At 36.6% G+C, this 20,101-nt stretch overlaps 2 protein-coding genes across 9 annotated transcripts; one reads left to right on the plus strand and one right to left on the minus strand.

Annotated features, from left to right (window-relative positions):
- The first annotated feature begins 1,951 nt into the window (after nucleotides 1–1,951).
- LOC105041598 (uncharacterized) lies at nucleotides 1,952–7,017 on the plus strand. Of its 7 annotated transcripts, none has more exons than XM_029263499.2 (7): nucleotides 1,952–2,091; nucleotides 3,120–3,225; nucleotides 3,361–3,441; nucleotides 3,531–3,598; nucleotides 3,702–4,953; nucleotides 5,036–5,182; nucleotides 6,269–7,017. In XM_029263499.2, the coding sequence occupies exons 4-7, from the start codon at nucleotides 3,539–3,541 to the stop codon at nucleotides 6,787–6,789; spliced, it is 1,980 nt and encodes a 659-aa protein (XP_029119332.1). In that variant the 5' UTR covers nucleotides 1,952–2,091; nucleotides 3,120–3,225; nucleotides 3,361–3,441; nucleotides 3,531–3,538; the 3' UTR covers nucleotides 6,790–7,017. The 7 variants fall into 7 exon arrangements, with proteins under 7 accessions (XP_029119332.1, XP_010916841.1, XP_010916839.1 ...); XM_010918540.4 differs by adding an exon at nucleotides 2,215–2,294 and having other exon boundaries at nucleotides 1,960–2,091; nucleotides 3,361–3,598; XM_010918539.4 differs by having other exon boundaries at nucleotides 3,361–3,598.
- Nucleotides 7,018–8,158: 1,141 nt separating this feature from the next.
- On the minus strand, nucleotides 8,159–18,390 carry LOC105041597 (probable pectin methyltransferase QUA2). Of its 2 annotated transcripts, none has more exons than XM_073254117.1 (9): nucleotides 18,044–18,390; nucleotides 17,012–17,762; nucleotides 16,800–16,929; nucleotides 15,300–15,540; nucleotides 12,807–13,029; nucleotides 12,495–12,664; nucleotides 12,051–12,354; nucleotides 11,057–11,195; nucleotides 8,159–8,740 (listed from the first exon to the last, which is right to left on the minus strand). In XM_073254117.1, the coding sequence occupies exons 1-9, from the start codon at nucleotides 18,093–18,095 to the stop codon at nucleotides 8,582–8,584; spliced, it is 2,169 nt and encodes a 722-aa protein (XP_073110218.1). In that variant the 5' UTR covers nucleotides 18,096–18,390; the 3' UTR covers nucleotides 8,159–8,581. The 2 variants fall into 2 exon arrangements, with proteins under 2 accessions (XP_073110218.1, XP_010916838.1); XM_010918536.4 differs by having other exon boundaries at nucleotides 17,012–17,631; nucleotides 18,044–18,382.
- Between the last annotated feature and the right edge of the window lie 1,711 nt (nucleotides 18,391–20,101).

Raw genomic sequence — 20,101 nt, forward strand, 5'->3', positions numbered from 1 at the left:
CAACAGGGAATTGACATCCCGTCCCTCCGTAGATATTTAATTCTATTGACCAAAAATTTAATTCCTGCTCTATAATTCTTAGACTATTTAATTTTTAGCCGTTAGCCTGCCTTACGCCTGTACCTGATTTTGCACATAGTTACAAATAACTGTGTATACAAAAATATGCTAGGACAATATAACTGCTTGTAGGAACGAGTATAAGTACGTAATAAATATAAGTATGTACAAATTCTGTATAAAGATATGCGGAACTGAAAATTAATTGATAATGATCAAAGGATGGATGTAACATGGTAGTAAAAAAAAAAAAAAAAAAATGATCGTCTAGTTTGTATTATTTTATATTAAAAATTATATATATATATATTAATGAGGTAAAAAAGTATTTTGACTATTTTTGTATATCGTAGATCTTATTGTTTTCTTTTGTTCTGGGATTGCTTATTTAAAGTAAACAAAATAAAATCAGGGTTAAGATCCCTGTAATATTTGCAAATCTTTCTATCTCTCAAAGTCTACTCAAGTTGCCTGAAAGTGACGGCATCGTCTCTTCATTATCCAGGATATATTACTATTCACAAATTTATTTGATAAAGATAATTAATTTTGCAAAATGACATATATTCATAACATGGTGTTTTCCACCGTATCTATTATCTGAGATTCTGAGGGCATAAACAATGATGGAGCATGAGCATTCATTGTTTCAGCTCCTTCATCAACGACTACAAAGCACAAGTATATGGTGTCAATTGTTTTCAATAATAAAATACAAAGATAAATTGAGGATCAAATTATAGGATAATTGAAATTATTTATTCGAAAAAATAATTATAAAAAAAATAATTTTTACTATATTTGATTGGTAAAAAAGTTATTCCAAAAAATGATGCGGAAAAAAAATTACTACATTTGGTTAGAGGTAATGCTATATAGGAACATAATGAAATTTATAAATATATTTTTCAACATAAAATAATTTTTTAATACTAGAATAGTATTGTCATCTTTAATTAATTTTAATACAATGACTATAATCATATATCTCTTTGCATAATGTCATATTCATCTTAATTTATTTACAAAAAGTATTTTATTGAACGGATTTAGAAAGTCATCAGAACAAATTTAGTAATTATATATACATTTTTGTTGAGAATATTTTTATCAAATATAGATTATCATCATTTGAAAATTTATCAAATACTAATCTCTACAATATTTGTTTTACCTTATCTCTTTAAAAAATAAATATAAGATCCATCGATTTTTTTATTGTCTCTCTTTTTCATTTTTCATATCAAATATGATAATCTGATATGAAATTTATTTTTTCATACCAAATTACCCCAATCAAATAGATTCTAATAATATAAATTAATTATTTCATTGCTCAATACTATTGCTACTTGCTAATTCTAAATTTATTTATTTATTTTTTTTCCTTTTGGTAAAAATTCTAAGATTTACCTCGATGGCACATTATGTAGGTGAAACAACACCTCTGCATAATATTTTCTCAATCCACTTTGTCAATGGATTTAGATTAATTTCTGGTGTAAAAGGAATATTAAAAGCAGCATTCTAGGATAATAATAAGTAGCGTGGCATTTCCCCGACGGTGGTCAGGAATCAGATGCCAACTCGCCCATGAAAATGGGTGGGCCCCGTTCCTTCCCAGCCTCACGCTTCTATCCAGGCTTGCTTTGGGGCTCCATTATTACCGAAAGAGTAGGAAATTGAGTAGACCACCTCAAGCCGCGAAATTATCGGTTGGACACCAAAAAAAAAAAAAAAAAAATTCTCCAAAAGTTCTCCTACAAGCGGCCAAGTTTAGCAACGAGAGCATCCGCGTGTCAACCGCGTCTATAGGGTTTCCCATCAGCACACTTGGCTGTCTACTTCCAACCTCTTCGAACACGTTCTCTTTAACCCAACTTCTCTTCCATTTCTCCTCCTCCAGCCCCCACCGCCTGCCAAAGGCCGCTCCTTCTCATCCACCTCTTCTCTCTAGGCGGTGGGAAGCCTCCCAACCTCTCATTCCCACCTCTGTCTCTCTCTGTGGACAGCTCTGGAAGGCTGGGCCAGGTACTTGTTCGGGAAATTCTTGTTTTTCTTTTCTTTTTCTTTTTTTTTTTGATGAAAGTTCCGGAAATTCATGCGAAAGATTTGTTTTTGACATTGGTTTTGTTTACATCGCTGTTGTATTAGGAGGAGGAGAAGAGTTCTCCTTCGTGTGTTTGAGTTGGTGGGGATTGGGAAAGAAAGGCCAAAGGTGGTATCTTTGTGAGGTTGGTGCGCGAAAGATCAGATCTTTTTATGTTCTTTAGTTGTTTTTATTGTATTTCTTAGCGGACACAAAAAGAGAATGGATTCCTTCTTCTTTCTATCTTCTTCGGGTCATCTAGCATATATGGTATTGCTTCAGAGGTGGAGGAGGTGGAGACAATATATTTTCTCTCTTTTATGGTTTTTATTTGTTTATGGACTGGAAATAAGAATGGAATGTTTTTGTTCTACTTTCTTCTCATCTTGGGAATAGAAGAGGAGGATAATTTGGGGGATTTCTCAAGTTTGGACCTGAAAACCCTGATTAAAATTGTTTCTATTTGCTTCTAGATCTATTATCGATTTCCCGACTTGTGGTTCATGTCTTTTCTTGTATTCCTTTTTTCACAAACCAGAGGGAGTGTGGTTTCATATAGAAATTAGGGAGGAAAAGTTGGTCCTTTTGAAAGCTTTGAACAAAAAAATCGCATCCTTTTCTCTTCGTATTTCTAATATTTAAGATTAAGGGACTTGTGGATATCTTCTTGTGCTTCTTTTGGTGGGTTAGAATAAGGTGTCATTAGAAGCCGTGTAAGTCCGTCGTTCTTCGCCTCTCTTCTCTTTCTGACTCCAAACTAGATATGATAGTTGTTTCTGTTCTTCTTTCTATCTCTTTTTAAGCAAATTCTTATAATATTTGAGTTTGAGTTGTTCTTCTCTTCTAGAGTTGAAAACAAATAAAAGAGAAGGCAAAAAAAAAGCTTTGCTCTTCATAATTTTCTTTGGTGAATTTCGGGCTTTTGGGTTCTAAACGATCTAACTTTTTTTTTTTTTTTTTCTTTTCCTAGAGCTAATTTCAAAGACGGATCCAAAAAGGACCAGTGCTGGCACTAAAGGTCTTCTCCAATCACTCTGGCCGTCCCTGGGGCACCATCTCCTCGCACCTTGACAAAGGTGTGGGCTCAGGACGATGCATTCTTCCTTCTGTGTTCCATTCCAATCTCCACTCTTCTGCTTGTTTGGCTCCTCTGCCGCATTGTAAAAGGATTACCCATCGATAATGGCTAACCCTTGAATTCTTCGCTGTAGATTAGAGGTGATCTATATGTGGCAGGCCTTTGCAATTGCCTCCTTTCCTCTTTGTCGGGTTTGTTAGTCATGCAACGCTTGGTAGGACTTAAAATTAAGACCTTTTGTAGAAATTGAGTGCCGCAACTGTTGGTGATCTTGTTCTATCTCTGAGATTTGACTTGTATCAGTATCCCAAATGGCGAGATTCAATTGCTTTTCTACACTTCTGGTTGGGAAGAAGAAGAAGAAATCCAGAGTAAGCAGCCATGCAGTTTCTCTTGCATGGTTTTATTTGATAAATTTTGATACTTGGATTTCTTTTGGATTGGAGACTAATTTTGAGTTCTAATTATTTGCAGGAATCTCCCAAGGGTATAGACTTGAAGAAAGTTAATGCCAATGTAGATCTGCGAGTGAAGCCAGAAGAATTTGTAAACCCATTGATTGGGAAGGGCACAGAGGAGGCATCTTTCGCTTCAGCTACTCCACTGAAGAGCTCTATTTGTAATGTGAAATTGGTGGAGGAAGCAGATAGAGGTGAGAACTTGCTAGGAGCTGAGGCTGCTTATGAGGGGGGTGATGAGCACGAGGAGATCGTATCGATGAAGAGGGATTATTCTGACTTTGATCTCCAAGCCCGAGCAGCAGACAAAGGAGAATTCAATTTTTATGGTTTGATTGGTTCGAACATGGAGTTGAATAATTCTGGGCAAGAGAGCAAGTCCGAGAGGGAGGAAGGCATCACACCAGAGATGATGATTCAGAGTGGGCACGTGAGTGACCCGGGAATGGGGAGGACTACAGCCTTCTGGGGTTCTCCCAAGCTGAAGCGCTCTTGTTCCAACATTGAGACAAAGAGATCTAGTACATTTCTTGAATCCCCGACAAAGTCCCACTCCTATAGTGATCTCCAAAACTTATCAGGAAATGTTGGAGGAGATGCTTTCAACGCCCTTCATGGAAGCCCATTATCTATGAAGAGCAATTGCAGTGCTGACAGGGTGATGCTAAAGAAGAGGTCTTCGAGCCAGGTACTTCCTTCAAGAAGCAGAAAGCTCTGGTGGAAGCTTTTCCTCTGGAGTCATAGAAATCTCCATAAGCCTTGGACCTCTAAGGTGCAGAGGCTAATTTCTGCGAGTGATGCCTCCAACCAGAAAGGCGGGTATACTTCAGACACACTTGAGCCAAGTGGTGACATGAGGAAAAAGAAACCAATGGAGGAGCCAATGAGTAGAATTAGAACTGATTTATGGCCTCAGAACCAGTGGGTTGCGTTCTCTGCGCAATCCTCCCCCATAGACAGAGTCAATGCTTGGGTAAATAGCCTTGAGGACAATCTGTTTTGCCCACTCAATGATGATGACAATAATGAAGGGGAAGCAACTTCAGCTGTTGTTCCCCCAAATTCTTTTGATATTGGGGAATCTTCAGGGAAGAACCACTCTCACTCAATCTGGCGCTTGGAGGAGGTTGTGCAGGCCAACAATGTCATCCAATCTCTGAATTCACTCTCCTCTGTGGCTCATATCTCTGGCATGGGCTTGAAGGTCATTCCCACCATCTCGGCATTCACCAGCCTCCGTTCCATCAATTTATCCAGCAACTTCATAGGTATTGAAACAGGACTTTTGGTATGTTGTGTATCTCTAGATTCTTGAGATTTGAGTGTGTAAACTACTTGCTATTGCTGCAGTTCATATTTCCCCGGGATCACTGCCCAAGAGCCTTCACACACTTGACCTGTCCAGGAACAAGATTGCCACCATTGAGGGCCTCAGAGAACTGACAAGGTTGCGAGTTCTTAATCTCAGCTATAACCGAATATCACGAATTGGTCATGGTGAGCATTTTTTTATCCTTCAGTTTTCATTCTCTCCATATATGCTATGCTTCTTAAATGCATATAGTTCCAAGTATGTTCTTTTAGTTTTTCTAAATATGAGAGTAGCATTGGTTCAATTTGTTATTTGTTTTCACTAAGAGCCTCTTTCTTTTCTCATTATCCTACCAAAATAAGCATCTTAAATGATCAAGAGCTGGAAAAATGTCTCTCCAAGGTGTCAGAGAACTCAATATATGTTTTTGGCTGTCAGTAGATTATTGGACTTCACGGTCCATGGTAGATCACATGCTTCTGACACAATCCTTTGATTGAAGTTCTTTGCTAGGTTTTATACATGAGATGTCTCATTTCATAAGTTGGCATCCTCTCACTAGCTGGTAATTTTAGATTCCTTGCTGGGGACCATGTAGAATCCTCCTTAGACACCTTAGTCAGAAAGTGAGTTGTATGGGACAAATATTGCTTCATCCTTACCATGTGTCCTTGTACCCTAGACTGATAATATCTTATATCCTAATTGATTTGGTGGTCCCACAAAAGATCTCCTAGTATGCTAGTTGTGATCACTTACATAATGATCTTACAATTTACTTTTGACTCAATGTCATGAGAGCGTAAAATGATTCACAATTTGTAGTAATAGATCCTGTTTGGCTCGGACCACAAATAATTTCTATCTCTTCATGAGATAAAGCACTCAAGGACTAATGAGCTGTGTACACCATGTATCTTTCTGTGGAATGAACGCAATAAGGAATTGTATTTTCTTTTCTTTTTTTTGGTGAGAGTAAGGAGTTATAATTAGTGAAATCTACTTATCCAAGACCATATGGGTGCAGCTATATATGTTCATCATTATGCAGTGCCAGTTCACTTTATCTTTATTTAGGGATTGGTCATAATATTTTCAGAAAATGGTGTAGTTTCCAATGAATCTTTTTTGTACAATCTGAATCTCTGCTCCTAAGACTCCATAAAAGATCAAAACTTCAGAGTAATGACACTTACAAGCATGATGACTGAAACTGAAAATTTACATAAAAACTGAAAAAGGCAATAATCGCATGATGTGCTTTATTCCAGGACTGTCAAACTGCACTCTCGTCAAAGAGCTTTATCTTGCTGGAAACAAGATCAGTGATGTGGAGGGACTCCACCGGCTCCTGAAGGTCACTGTCCTAGACCTGAGCTTCAACAAGATAACCACTACAAAGGCCCTGGGCCAGCTTGTTGCCAACTACAATTCTCTCTTGGCCCTCAATTTATTGGGCAATCCGATCCAGAGAAACATCGGGGATGATCAGCTTCGCAAGGCAGTCTCAGGCCTCCTCCCAAGGCTAGCCTATCTAAACAAGCAGCCTATCAAGCCACAGAGGGCAAGGGAGGTGGCCTCTGACAGTGTCGCCAAGGCTGCACTTGGGAATGGTGGGTGGAGCTCTCGGAGGAGGGCGACTAGGCGAGTGAGCCAAGGATCAAACTCTTCAATCAGGGGCAGGAGTGGGGAAGGAAGTAGCCTCAGGGGATTGGGTAGCATTGGTGGGCAGAAGGACAGCAGGCACAGATCAAAAAGCAGGCACCAACATTCAATCTCTTCAAGGAAATAAGTGTGGAATAGTTTGTACCATGGAATATTATCCATTATCTGGACGTGAATAATGCCTTGTAGTGAATTTGGGACTGTTATGAGGGTCATTGGTCCATTTGCAGCTTTTGGGTTCTGTTAGTTCTGAAGTTGACATGATCACATGTTAGCAATATCACCACAGTTTGGTGGGGTTACAGAGAAGGGTCTTTTTTTATTTATGAATAAAAGTATGATATGAATTCTATAACATTCATATTTTAATATAAATTTATTTATGGTATACCAAATATATAATAATTTTTTATAAATTAACTTATGAAATAGTTAGCACAACTAATTCTCCATGATGTTTTGAATATTTAATTGTTAATATTGTGATAGTACGTTATACGACAACAAACAGACGTGCAGCTCAATAAGCATATAATATTCATCATTATGAAACAAACAATGGCTTCTGTGATAGTTCCGATCACTATCTTATGCTTTAAGAATATGTATTGCCAAATAATATAAAGACTATTGTATAGGAATTGTGATGATTATAATGTTTTTATAATGATATTATATAATACATATACAACTTGCACTGACAAGTGCAATGGCACAGGTTTAGGTGTAAAAAAAGGCCTAGGATTAGGTCTATGTATACAATACATGCATACATCTAATCTAATAAAAATAGATGAGATTTAAATCTGATCTGATATATGTATACCTACAAACATACATCTAATACATGTACATCAAAATACAATATTTAAGCAGTTCATGTCTCTGTTAGACATGAGAATGTTGAAACCTACAGACTCACTGTATTGTTGCATATACTTATCTTTTCAACTTACTACTCCCATAGTTTCTCATAATTAGTCTCCAGTGAATTTATAACATTGACAAATAAAAAGGAAACCTTATTATTTGAGATTTCTACACATAATTAGTTTAATTGGATTATGCAGGGTAGACACATTTGTTTTAGAGCAAATAAGTGCTGCAGAATGCTATTCTGCGGTGTGTGCATATATATGTTATATAATATATAGTTAAATTAATTATGCACTGATGGAAGAAATGGCATTCCCAATGACAGATTACTTCTAGTAATCGGTTTATGTCAACCTTGCCTATCAGTTTAGCAGGCTTAAATATATTCTAACAAATAAAGTGCTACCTTCTAACATCTTGGCACATCACTGCCAAACCACTTCATGTACCTAAGATATCATGAGAGCAGCTAATTTGTGGTCTGTTGATAAATCAAAAATAAGTAATGACAATTAGGTATACTGTCTTATATAATATTCAGCTCTCAAGTCGGCAACTGAGATGAGCAGCATAATGGTATGGATTCATAGAAAGAAACACTGCAACAAAAGAGTACGACACAATGAAGAAAAGAACAAAATACAATTGCATATTGCTTTGGTAATAACAAATAATACACTTGCATAATGCTTTGGTCATATCGAGTACTTATGTTACAGCATCATTCATTTAGTTTATGATCCTTTTCACAGTCTATTAGTCACTTGCAAGCATTCATTATTCTATCCTTACAACAACCTTTTAATGAAAAAACTGAGCCTACACTATACTCTCCAACCTGCATTTGCTTAATTACAAGATCTATGGAGACCTTGCGGTTCCACAGCAGCATGAGCTCAAATCCGCCACAAATTCTTCTCACCTCTTCCTTTGTTCTAACTTTTATTGCTACCCGCTTTATGATAGGGCTTTATGACAATTACCATCCACAAAATAATTGAATACTGTATACCTTTTGAAAAACAAGATATAGTAAATCTTATCTATTTGTGTTGTTTCTTGAAGAAGGGTTTCTGACAAACTAGGAGTTTCTTATTGCTGTCATTGTCAAGCTCCATCATGCGTGCATCCCATCTTAGTTGTGCAATAACAGATCGGGCTGCTTCAATGAGAGGATCTTTATCACGAATTATCACCCAACCCTACATACATGCAAACAGGTATTAGCTTTTGAATCAAGTAGCACAAGAGAAATAATACATCTTTCTGGTTTTGTGTTATACTATAATGCTTCATGTCAGCATATAAGTGGGATGGAGATTATGAGTTAAGGACTTCAGTTCTTCACATCACATAGGTACTCTAAAATTCAATGAACTTCGATTCTTGAATCGATACAGATCCAACTGCTCTTTTTTTCCTTTATCCACACTACCCAAAAAAACAAAAAGGATTCAGAGCAATGGCGTGAGCCAGGTATCTTGTAAAATGATGTTATAAGATACAAAATCCATTTCAGCCAGGCAACTCTGTCCATGTACAATATTGTTGACGCCCATTGAGTATTAGATTCCACTATAGAGCAAGAAAAGGTGCAAGGAATCAACAAAAGCATGTCCGATGAAGAAGAATAAAGGAAATTTTGTGATAACACTGTAGTCTAGATCTTATAGATAGCTAATAGAGCTTTGAAAATTCATTACATAAATCTCTCAAAAAGAAAAATCATTATATAAACATAATTTACTTGTTCAAGTAGAAAGGCCAAGAGATACTTCAATTGCTGTATGTTATGGCAAAGACAAGAATATATTCACCAAAATAATTCCTGCCTTATAAGGATTCCAAGAAACCACTCAGCACTTCATAGACTGTTGAACAATGAAACACATGTAGTTGTGGCTCCTCCCACAGAAAACTCATAAAACTATATTTGCTAACCAAATTAAAGCAAAACTATTACAAACTATAACAACAACAGTCAATTCCTATGGACGGCTGTTAAGTTCTTAAAAAGAATTATAATCTCTGCACAACTTGGCAAAATCGCTATAAAATACCACCTAAAATTATCCAGCCATATCCACCTAATACAAGCAAAACTCCTCAATATTCGAATAACAATCTGATTCCTGCAATGACAGGGAATCCTTAAAAATGTTGGAATCTCTCCCAATCTAGAATTAACACCACTCTTAGGGGGTGCTTGTTTCGCGATCGAAATCGGAATCGAAATGGGAATCGGAATGACTTAGAATTAGAATCGGAATGGTCAAATCCTCTAAACCGCTTGGTTCATGACCAGAATCGGAATCGGAATTGGAATAGAAATTTGAATCTATAGAGAAGAGTAGGGATTAAGTTCCATATAGATTGGGCCATTCCCATTCCACCTCGGAATCGGAATCAGAATCGGACTCCTCCCAACCAAATGGTTGGAATGGGAATCACCCATTCCTATTCTGATTCCAGACCCCCACTCCCCCCAACCAAGCACCCTCTTAATGGGCTGAACTGGAAAGATTATATTTCAGATCTTTGTTCCACCCCTTGGCATGGGAAATCATTCCAAACTCATGCTATCAACAGTTCCTTAACACAAATAACCTACTAATATCTAAAGCATGTTCCTTGAGATGCTGTTGCATTTATGCTAATTCAACACCAACATTCTGCACGATATCTTGTTAAATCTATTCTAAGCACCTCCTCTATTCCATACATTGCAGTTCAACATTAACTCCACCCTTTAACCATGAATAGAATGATAATGTTACTCTGTACTAAGCTATATTTGATAAAAATTTTGTACTGTTTAATGATATTGTCATATAATTATGACTCCCCATTATACTTCATACTTAAAATGTAAGCTTCTCGAGTGGCCAATGCCACGACATAAGATAAAATTTAGTTGGAGATGGTCAATACACACCACACAGTATCAAGTGATGTGAAGATGTTTTGGAGATATGGGAAATATTTTTGGCCTCTGAACCAAAATTGCTGCAAAAGGCATAGAGGGCAACAATTAGCAGTGATCACATGGATATGGGTGGCACTACGAGAACAAATTCAGACCAATTCCCTGCCAGTTAAGAATCCAAACTTGCTAACCAAAATATGATCCCAGGATCCTAACTTGCATAAATTCTGGCATGCAATGCAAGACTCATACGTAACAGGACAGGTTCAAATCCACTAATAGGCTTTCAATATTGAATTTTCATCTTTATTTTCACATTTACTTTGAATGACAGTTACAACAAGAAAACAGAGTCAATAATGTTTGAAGATTAATAATGGTAGTGTTTGTGTCTTGTTCACAAACAATCCTTCCTCAATTTGTTGTGAACACAACAAAAATTGTGCAGTTCAGTGAATGTTTAGATATGACATGCACAATATCGTTCCCTTATCCTTTATTTCTGGCTGTATGAGAATATTGATTGCACATGAAAACATTGGCAACAAACATGCAAGTGGTCCATATGAAGCTTTGCTGATGAATATCATACCTCAGGTCTGAGAATATGATCTATCTCCAAGAATATATCAAGCATGGAACACCTGTGCCTTTGATAGGTCTCAAGTGTTAGCAATCCTTCAGCGTGCACCATATCATATGTTCTTGGATATGTTGGAAATGCTTCACACCTATTAATTCATAAAAAAACATCATGTATTTTCACTGAAGGATCAGTTGATTAAAGAAATGGCAAACCAGGCAATTATTAAAAAAAATATGAAGTAAACATCAAAAAGTTAAAATATTAATTTCATAATATTAATATAATACATAATATCCACATTCTAGTAAATATATCTTGGTGTCGGAAACACTAATCACAGCCACAGGAACCATCAAAATGAATTTGAGGTTTAAAAGCCAAGAAGCTGGATGGCTCATAAAGAAAAAGAGGAGATTCAATGTATAGAAGTTAAACCTCAATGCTAAAATGAAAAAAGAAAAAAGAGAAAAGAAAAAAGTAGAGCTAGTGGCTTAATTGCACAGAAATCAGGAGAAGGTCCACAAGCTAAATTTTTGATCAGCAGAGTGAATTACTGAACATGCATTTGGGTTTCTAATAAGATCATGGTATTCCATGATTTACATCTTATACATTTGGTTGTTTGATTCTGCAGTGAAAATCCAAAATAATTTAAAATAAGATAATTGAAAATTTATTCTTTTGAGTATAATATTCCAAGATCTTGATTCTCCATCCATTCATCTAATATTGTTTTTCCTTTTAAGCCTCCTCCTTTTAGCAACCAAACATCCCCTAAAAATTTCAGCAATCAAAATTAAAATTTCTAAGTCATGTGAAAGTGTAGAATCATGGTTATAACGTTAGAAAAGACAACCTAAGGGGAAAAGTAAGGATTTTACTCTGTATTTAGGTGGAGGTAGAAGAAGTAAAACACGTATGCATACCATTGCTTGACAGTAGTTATCCAGAATATAAGGAAAAATATACTGCAATCTGCCAAAAAAACAGTTGTACATACCAATCATGCTGAACACCAATGAATCCCCTATCAAAGATAAGAGGAAGGTAGTTAGGACCATTTGTGGGAACCACATTCATAACCCATGCAGCCTTCCCAGCATCCAATAAAGCAGCATTAAAGCCACCAAACCGAGCATTCATGTCTAGTACATTTCTAAGCATGTTGAAAGGAGGGGAAGGTTCTTCATCACCAGGTCGCTTTGGATGATCTGAGAATATCAAAGGTGAAAGAAGAGACCAATAATCATGAACCACAGACTTCCAGTTCAATGCATCCCCTGCAAATTCCTCTGACTGTAATCCTGAAAAAGTAAAAGCATAAGTTAATAACAGTATGAACAAAATTGAATTTCTAACAATAATTATTCACAATGCGGGCATGACAGTAAAATAATTTGTAATTGCACAGACATGCATATGTTTTTGATGCAGATGTGTATACCATAGATATCTAGTTCAGTGGAGTTTAACATAGCTCGAGAAGGCCATGGTCTCTGGTGTTCAATAGGAATCCATCTCTGACTTCTGGTTCCTGCTATGCAAGGATTGAGTGGTTGGTAATATGGAGACTCAAGATCAATTGTTCTGTCACAAACAGCAGGTCCAGATTTCCTACAGATGTTTTCATCAAATCAAGATAAATTAGGAAACATTCAAAGCACATGTATTGAAAACAGATGACTGCTTTTGTTGCCTAAACTATGATCTGACAGCGGAGAGAAAAACCTAATTCATAAAGATGGTGTTTGCATACCGAGATCTGTAACATTTCTTCTTGGTAGTCTTTTTCCATACAATTGTCTCATCTTGTTGCGACAGCATATCCCAGCAGACTTTCTCAGCATAATCACGAATGAGTGACCACTTCTTTTGATTATCTTTATCATGCAGTGATCTTTGAGTATTCATATGTGAAGTCCAGACAAAGTAACCTCCAGGCCTTAAGAGTCTGTCAACCTCAGTCAAGTAAATGCCATCTGTAACAGCATCATAACAGCAAGTCAGCAACCAAATGGACTAGCCAAAGAGAAAAAAACCCCCAAAAGAGAAAAACCCAAGTGCACGAAAAAGAAAAAGGACAAAAGAGAGAGGATATAAATATGTCTAGTTAGACATAGTTTATAGCTCTTTGATAAAATAATTTAATTTGGGCAATCAGCATCGTTGTTAGGACATCAGCTGGTAGAGAAGCAAAACAAGCAGATGATTCAAAACTATAACAATAATGACAAAGGAAAAAAAAAACAAAAATTATCTTTTACAGATAACTAATTGGAATGGATGCTCTTCAAAATAAAAGTGATTATAAAACAGGTTCGACACACATATCTTTAATTTCGAAGACCAACCTCTCTTCATAAGTTGAGCACTTAGTTCTACTTTTTATCCAAACACCACCATGGAATCTGATGCTTGCAAGTGACTCAGTTTTCCAATACTAGCAGAGGTGGTGGTGTCAAAAAGAATAATTATCCACAAAACTCTATAGTGCATTCCTTTTGTCCTTAGGTGCTGCATCCTTTGTTAGAAGAGTGCAGAAGCAGCAATGATTTTGAGGAATATGTTGCTTTTACAATGTTGTTACCGATTTTAAAGGTTTTGGATGGTTGTGCTGTTTCTTAACAAGAAAAAGAAAAAGATTATGATAAATTGTAAAGCTTAAAACATTTCTTATTAAAGATGTTAGAAAGATGATGGATCGATTAGTATAGACATGTAGTAACAATATCATTTTGAGTATGGAGACATCATAAAATAAAACCTTTAATGGACAATTTAAGGCAGGTAAAACGCTAAATGAAGCCTATCATAAGTCACAATTCTATGTTCACTAACCGGGAAAAATATCATTGTACAAGGCCAGAAGGAAGCGAATAAAAGCAAACACTGAGGGACCATTCAAGTCATAACAGGAAAGAAAACGTGCAGCTGCAATAATGCAACTGCAAGGACACCTAGATACTTTTCTTATATATTTTCGGATTTTCCTTCTAGTGTTGATATTCATCAGTCATACTTACATTATGAAAAAAGACTCAAGGCTTCAAATGATCATACAGATTACCAAACTCAGAAGAAGGGGAACTATCTATTTCACTCCTGTTGTCAAGCATCCCAATAATGTTTTTGGAAATCTACAATAGAGAGTTGGTTACTTCATCATATCATTTATGCTTTGCTGGAAGAAGGGACTGAGAAAATATATAATCTTTTTTCCCTGTTCAAAAGCATTTTTCCGTGTAAGAACAAATTTTACATCAGATAGGTCAACAAATTTCTCCTAGGTTATCGCTACAAATTGAATGAATCATGGAGCACAATGCACATGAGACATACTATTAATGCAGACATCAAGATTAATGCAGACATCAAGATTAGCTTCATATCTTGGGGCCAAGAGGAAGTCCAGATTTAGGCTGGATACAGGGATTAGGACCAAACCATCATATAACAAGAATCATACCAACTAGAAAACCACAGTAGCTGACAACATCTTCTGGATGGGACAAAAAAGGGAGGGGGGTTTTAGATCTAAGCAATAGAGTTTGACCTATCATATGCTGGATATTGCAGAATGCAAATTTGAAGCGGTAGAAGCTTCAAATATCATGTTGACTGGATTTGCCTGTTCTCAAAATTGATTCACTTGATATTTTATAATGCTTGAGAGTCTAACCAGTGAACAATCATGGTTGGCAACCAAGATTTCTAGAGTCAAAATCTTCAATATGACAACACTCTTGATTTCTTGGTTCCTCATCCCCTGCCAGTGGTCAGGTCTTGCCGCTATGCTTCAGGTGACTATATTGATCAATAAAGAATGCAAAATCCAGCCTTTAAATAAAATTATGGTCAATTGATAATTAAACAAAACCAAGTGTCCTTTGCAGCCACTAATCATATTAGCAGATTTGCACATATCATGGTGACGTTATCCTTGATTCCACTACTTGTCCAACTTAAACATCAATTCTCTGGAAACTAATTCTTACTCTAATAGGAAAATTTGTGAACAAGATTTGACATTAGAATTGGTCCGTTTAACAATCTAATCAGCTATTCTGCTTACTGACCATTATCAATCACTTACATTTCATAATTATCTAGTTGACTTCATAAAAAACATTACTGAAACTTGGTTGACTAAAATTGTTGCAGCCCAAATACATTTAAAAAATAAAGAGGAGATGATGTACAATCAACCAAGAATAGTAAATTCAGAGCACTTATATAATTTAATACAAACCTTTCTTCTCCCAGTCAATGTCACATCCTGCACAATGCACAATATCAAAAGAGAGGTATGGGTATGGCAACTGTTTAGATGCAAATGAACCAATCATAGCAGGCAGGCCTCTTTCAAGAGTAATTTGGACTTGACTACCCGAGCGCTCATAGTTCGCAATACACATAGTCAGCAGCTGTCTGGAGAAGATGTGTGCTCCAAAGCTACCAAAGCCACACCCTATATCTAAGACAGTTCTGATCTGCAACATACAATGAAAAGTAATCCAGTTGATATCATATATACAGATGATGTAATAAAGAAAATTAGCTAATTTTCCAAAAGATCAATGGGTCATGCAATTTAGGATGAACATCCCGGTTTCCAAAACTACATTTGAATTTAAGCTACAGCAAGCACATGATTGCGGATATTTATGCAGAAATGAATGCCGAAATAGATCGAATGAATTTTCATTCTAAAGGAAGTTTCACTGAAGATACTATAAACATTATAAAAACAATATGTCATCAAATGGTGAATGTATTTACTTTGTAGGAGGCTCTAGAAAAGAAACAGATGGAAGAAAATGGACACAGAGAAAAAAAAAATAGCGAATAGGAAAAGCAGGCAATTGCTCTTCAGAGAAATCATGACACTCTGCACTTACAGTAGATATGTTTTCTAGCAATCTCATAAAAAGGATATGGTCTAAGAAGAAAAGAGCAGATTGAAGTTACAATTTTGTTTTTAAAAGAAAAATAATAGTAAATAAGATTTAAAAATTTAAAAGATTCCAATGTTAAGATTCTATTGGCCTCATTTTCTTCACAAACGGGCAGTCATAATTGATCAGTGATCAAAATTGAGGTAGCTAAAACCAGTATTTGCTTGATGATGATAAACAATTTCATTAGCTCATGGCAATTGAAGTTGTAATAAGTATGGCAAGCCGATAGCATGGACTGAGGAATTCTTATCATGATAGTTTGATCCCAAGGAGCTATGCATATAAGATTGCAAGGTCAAACACCTGACTGCTTTCTAGATCTAGAAAAAAACAAACAAGAAATGTAAAATGAGTTTGTTTCCTGTAAAAAAAAAGAGTTCATGTGATCTATCAAGGAAGTGCAAAACCATACCATACTTCAAAACAATCTGAAAGCAGAAAACATAAATAAAAAATTGAAATTCAATCCAGGTATAATCTGTTAAACCTCTCGTTCTCATATAATTATAATATTCGGATGCACAATGTACTATCAACAACTAACACAATTGCACTCAAAAAATAATTGTTATATAACATCTGTATCGTACTTTACTAAGTTAAACAAGCACAGTTTTAGAAGTACTATTATGATAAATGCAAAATAGTTTCATGAAATTAGCTTTTGATAAATTCATATATTCTTTGTTCTCTTTACATTCTGTTATCCCTTTATAAGCATATACAACATGAACATCTTGATTATTTAGAAGAACCAAAAAGTAACCCGTGATTAGAAACCTTGTACTGACCCCTGCATCATTAAAATTAGACTCGTTTTCCAGCCCAATCATCTCTGCTATCTGATGTAAATAATCTTCTACTCCATCAACCATGAGGGAGTCCGAGCGAAACGAGATCTGCTCTTCTTCCACCATCATTCTGCATCCAATAGCTCACAAGTCAGACCTATCAAACATAGTATACAAACAAGCCAATCCATCCGACAATAAAATCACCAAACCTCTTTGTCAAGCTCCCAGAGGAGAACTCATGCCCAGTGATCTTCACATTCTCCTTCCAAATGAAATCTCTTCCACTCGGCCACCTCAAGGGAATTCTATAATTCCTCGGTGGTAGAACCAAACAGCCATGATCCTCGGCAGATTGCTGAACACACTGGCGCTCATACTCAATTGTTCGATCAGGATCTCCTGCATCGAAACTCTCCGAAACATTGTAGTAACATGGGACATAATCCTCAAACTCAGATGAGCAGAATTCAAGCTCCCTCAACTTGGCAGAAGCAAGTGATAGCTCGCCGATCTCTGAGAGGTCTGAGACAAGCTGCTGTTGGAGACGGCGGTAGCCTCGGTAGATGGGAACCTGAGATGAGGTGGAGATGGATATGGTCCAAGAAAGGGAACCCACGAGGGCAAGCACTATTGCAAGGGCCAGGCATAGCTTGAGGAAGGGAAGGGCTGTTCTCTGCCGGCTCTTACAAGCTCCAGCCTCGTGCCCGAAACCATTCTCAGCAAAATCCTTCGAGTAATCCGGATCGAATGGGTCTCGGTCGGAGATGCCGCTGACCCGCCCGCCGCCTGTCGACCACCGGGAAAGAGGCCTCGACATCACCCACGCTGTCTGACTCAATGCCAATTCACCAGAAGACCGGATTAAACAACATAAGCCAGTTAAAGTAGGCTCCTTTCTTGATCCCAAGACTAAAATAAGTGTGGAATAAAAAGAGGATTGTGAGGAAAAGAGAGATAGGCCTGCAAAGAGCCATGGAAGGGTCCCATAAATATCAATGCCACAGGAAACAAAGAGAAACAAAGGAGGGAACTTTTTCCAAAGGGGGATCTTTGTGGTTCAGTTCCAGTTCAGTAAGGTACGAAACATGGCATTGAGTGCTGGATTTCTTATTATTCTATTCTATGGAGCCCAACCAAAGCCAACAGTGGATCATTAGAATTTAGAGCACACCAAGATGAAATTTTTAGAAGAAAAAGGGAAAAAGAAAGCATATGGATATCAAGAAAGATCGAAAACGTACCAGAAAATCCCAGCTTTTTCAAGGGGGGAGATCTCAGGAACTCAAGCGGCATTGCATCATAGCCTCTGTTTCAATTCAAAGGTCTCATCTTTTACCTCAAATCTCTATGATTTGTTCCTTTCCTCTACTGAAAGGAGATGGCAACAGAGGAAGAGTCCACATTCTTCGCTCACGGCCGCTCTTCTACTTCCTTCACTCGCTTGCGAGGCTGGTGCCCACTACCCAACTGGATCCGCGTAGCAGAAATGAATTAAAAAATGGATACTTCTCCCCTACAAAACGCAACCAAGTTCACGAGAGGATTGTTAAAAATTCGACTTTTTGAGGATGGACGCACCTCACTGGATCTTTTTCAATCTATGGACTTGAAACCGTGGGAAGACGGGCATAGGACGAGGGTTAGTACATTACGAATACCAAGAGATTGTATTAATGGGTTTCACCTATGACTGATAGTTGATAATGTAAAGTAATCTTGTTACTAAATCATCAATGTTGCACAATTAAAAGAGCATTATTTTAAGGTACCCAAATTTGCATCATTTCGCATGCAAATGGGGGCCATCTCATTAGGGTTCTATGAGTAGGTTCGGGGGTGTGGGTGAAAATGGATGCGCCCTTGCTGCTCCATTGCAGGGCTACTTTTCCAAATTTTTATGAGAAATTATATCAATACAGATCTGTTATCCTAATACAAACATGGAGTCGATGAATGGTGCATGTAGGAATTCCTCGTTTGGGATGCCAAACTACTTCAATTTTCTACATACATGGTATAAATCTTGGCTACCAAAATAAAATCTTGAGTATACTTGGGATTAGGGATGGCATCAAGCCGAGTTTGAAACGAATTTCTAACTATCCAAATCTAAATCCAAATACTCAATAAATTATCCAAACCCAGCCCAAACACTATTGGAACTGAATATTTTTTTACCCAAACCCATCTCAACCAGGTGTCGGGTAATTCGGGTTTACCCGGCTTGAACTCAATTGAGTCATATTAAGCATTTTTTTCATTTCTACCAATTCTAAATCCATATTACCATTCCATAAATCAAATCTATCTTAAATAAATAAAATTCAAAAATACTTAGTTTCATATTCAATTAAAATAAAATTCAAATTGAAAAAATTGAAAAAATAAATACCCAAAAATAAATAAAAATATCCAAAAGAGAATAAAACAACCAATATCTAGAAACAAAATCTCAATCAAATTAACAAAAAACAAAAATACTCAAAAAATAGTAACAAAAATGAAGTATGGATGGCAGAAAAAACTAAAAACATCATCTGGTTGTCTATTATTGGGAAAATAGAGGAGGTTGAAAAGACTAAAAATACTTCAAATAGAATCGAATTAATGATTGATGGACGATAGATTGATGGCTAATAGACCGATGGTCGGCTTTGGAAGGAATAGCAGACATATTGACAGACTGACAGCGGTGTTACTACTGACCAAAGGAAGGGACGATGGAATGACTGGTGGATGGTAGTGTGGATGTGGTCGATTGGCCATGTGGGACTGTGGGTGAGGAGGATTTGATTTGTCATTTTGTGCTTTGTACTTGTGGGGTGGTGGCCGAAAGGAATAAGAAAAAGAGAGAAAGAAGGGGAATGAATGAATAAGTTAGAATTTAATAACTAGCAGGTGATAATTGATAAAATATATTTAATATAATATATGTATTAAAATATTAAAATAGTTCGGGCTGGGTTCGGATTAGGTATTGGGTCGGGTGCATAACTATCCAATCCCGATCCGAACTCCAAGTTAAGTATTTGGGTTTTATTCAAATCCGATCCAAACCCAGTCAATGTGTTGACTACCTGACTCAATTGGGTCGGGTATCTATGAGTTTGGGTTTTGTTGCCATTTCTACTTGGGATAAATAAGTTGGATATTTTTCTAAAACAATGTTTAGACAACTTGTTTTTCTTTTTTTGGGATATTAGACAAGTACCTATTTTTCAAAAGTCCCTATTCGAAACTTGCATTTCATATGTATTGTTTTTGCTTTCTTTTTTTGATAATTTGAATTTATTAAACCA

The sequence above is a fragment of the Elaeis guineensis genome, chromosome 3, assembly GCF_000442705.2.
Source record: "Elaeis guineensis isolate ETL-2024a chromosome 3, EG11, whole genome shotgun sequence".
Classification (NCBI taxonomy): domain Eukaryota; kingdom Viridiplantae; phylum Streptophyta; class Magnoliopsida; order Arecales; family Arecaceae; genus Elaeis; species Elaeis guineensis.

Coding starts and splice junctions, on each gene's coding strand:
- LOC105041597 (XM_073254117.1), bottom strand. CDS start 18,095: ATGCCGCTTGAGTTCCTGAGATCTCCCCCCTTGAAAAAGCTGGGATTT. Junction 12,355..12,494: donor CACTGAACTAGATATCTATG/GTATACACATCT, acceptor TTACTTTTTCAG/GATTACAGTCAGAGGAATTT. Junction 8,741..11,056: donor ATCATATTCTCAGACCTGAG/GTATGATATTCA, acceptor GCATGTATGTAG/GGTTGGGTGATAATTCGTGA.
- LOC105041598 (XM_010918537.4), top strand. CDS start 3,539: ATGGCGAGATTCAATTGCTTTTCTACACTTCTGGTTGGGAAGAAGAAG. Junction 4,954..5,035: donor TTTATCCAGCAACTTCATAG/GTATTGAAACAG, acceptor CTATTGCTGCAG/TTCATATTTCCCCGGGATCA. Junction 5,183..6,268: donor AATATCACGAATTGGTCATG/GTGAGCATTTTT, acceptor GCTTTATTCCAG/GACTGTCAAACTGCACTCTC.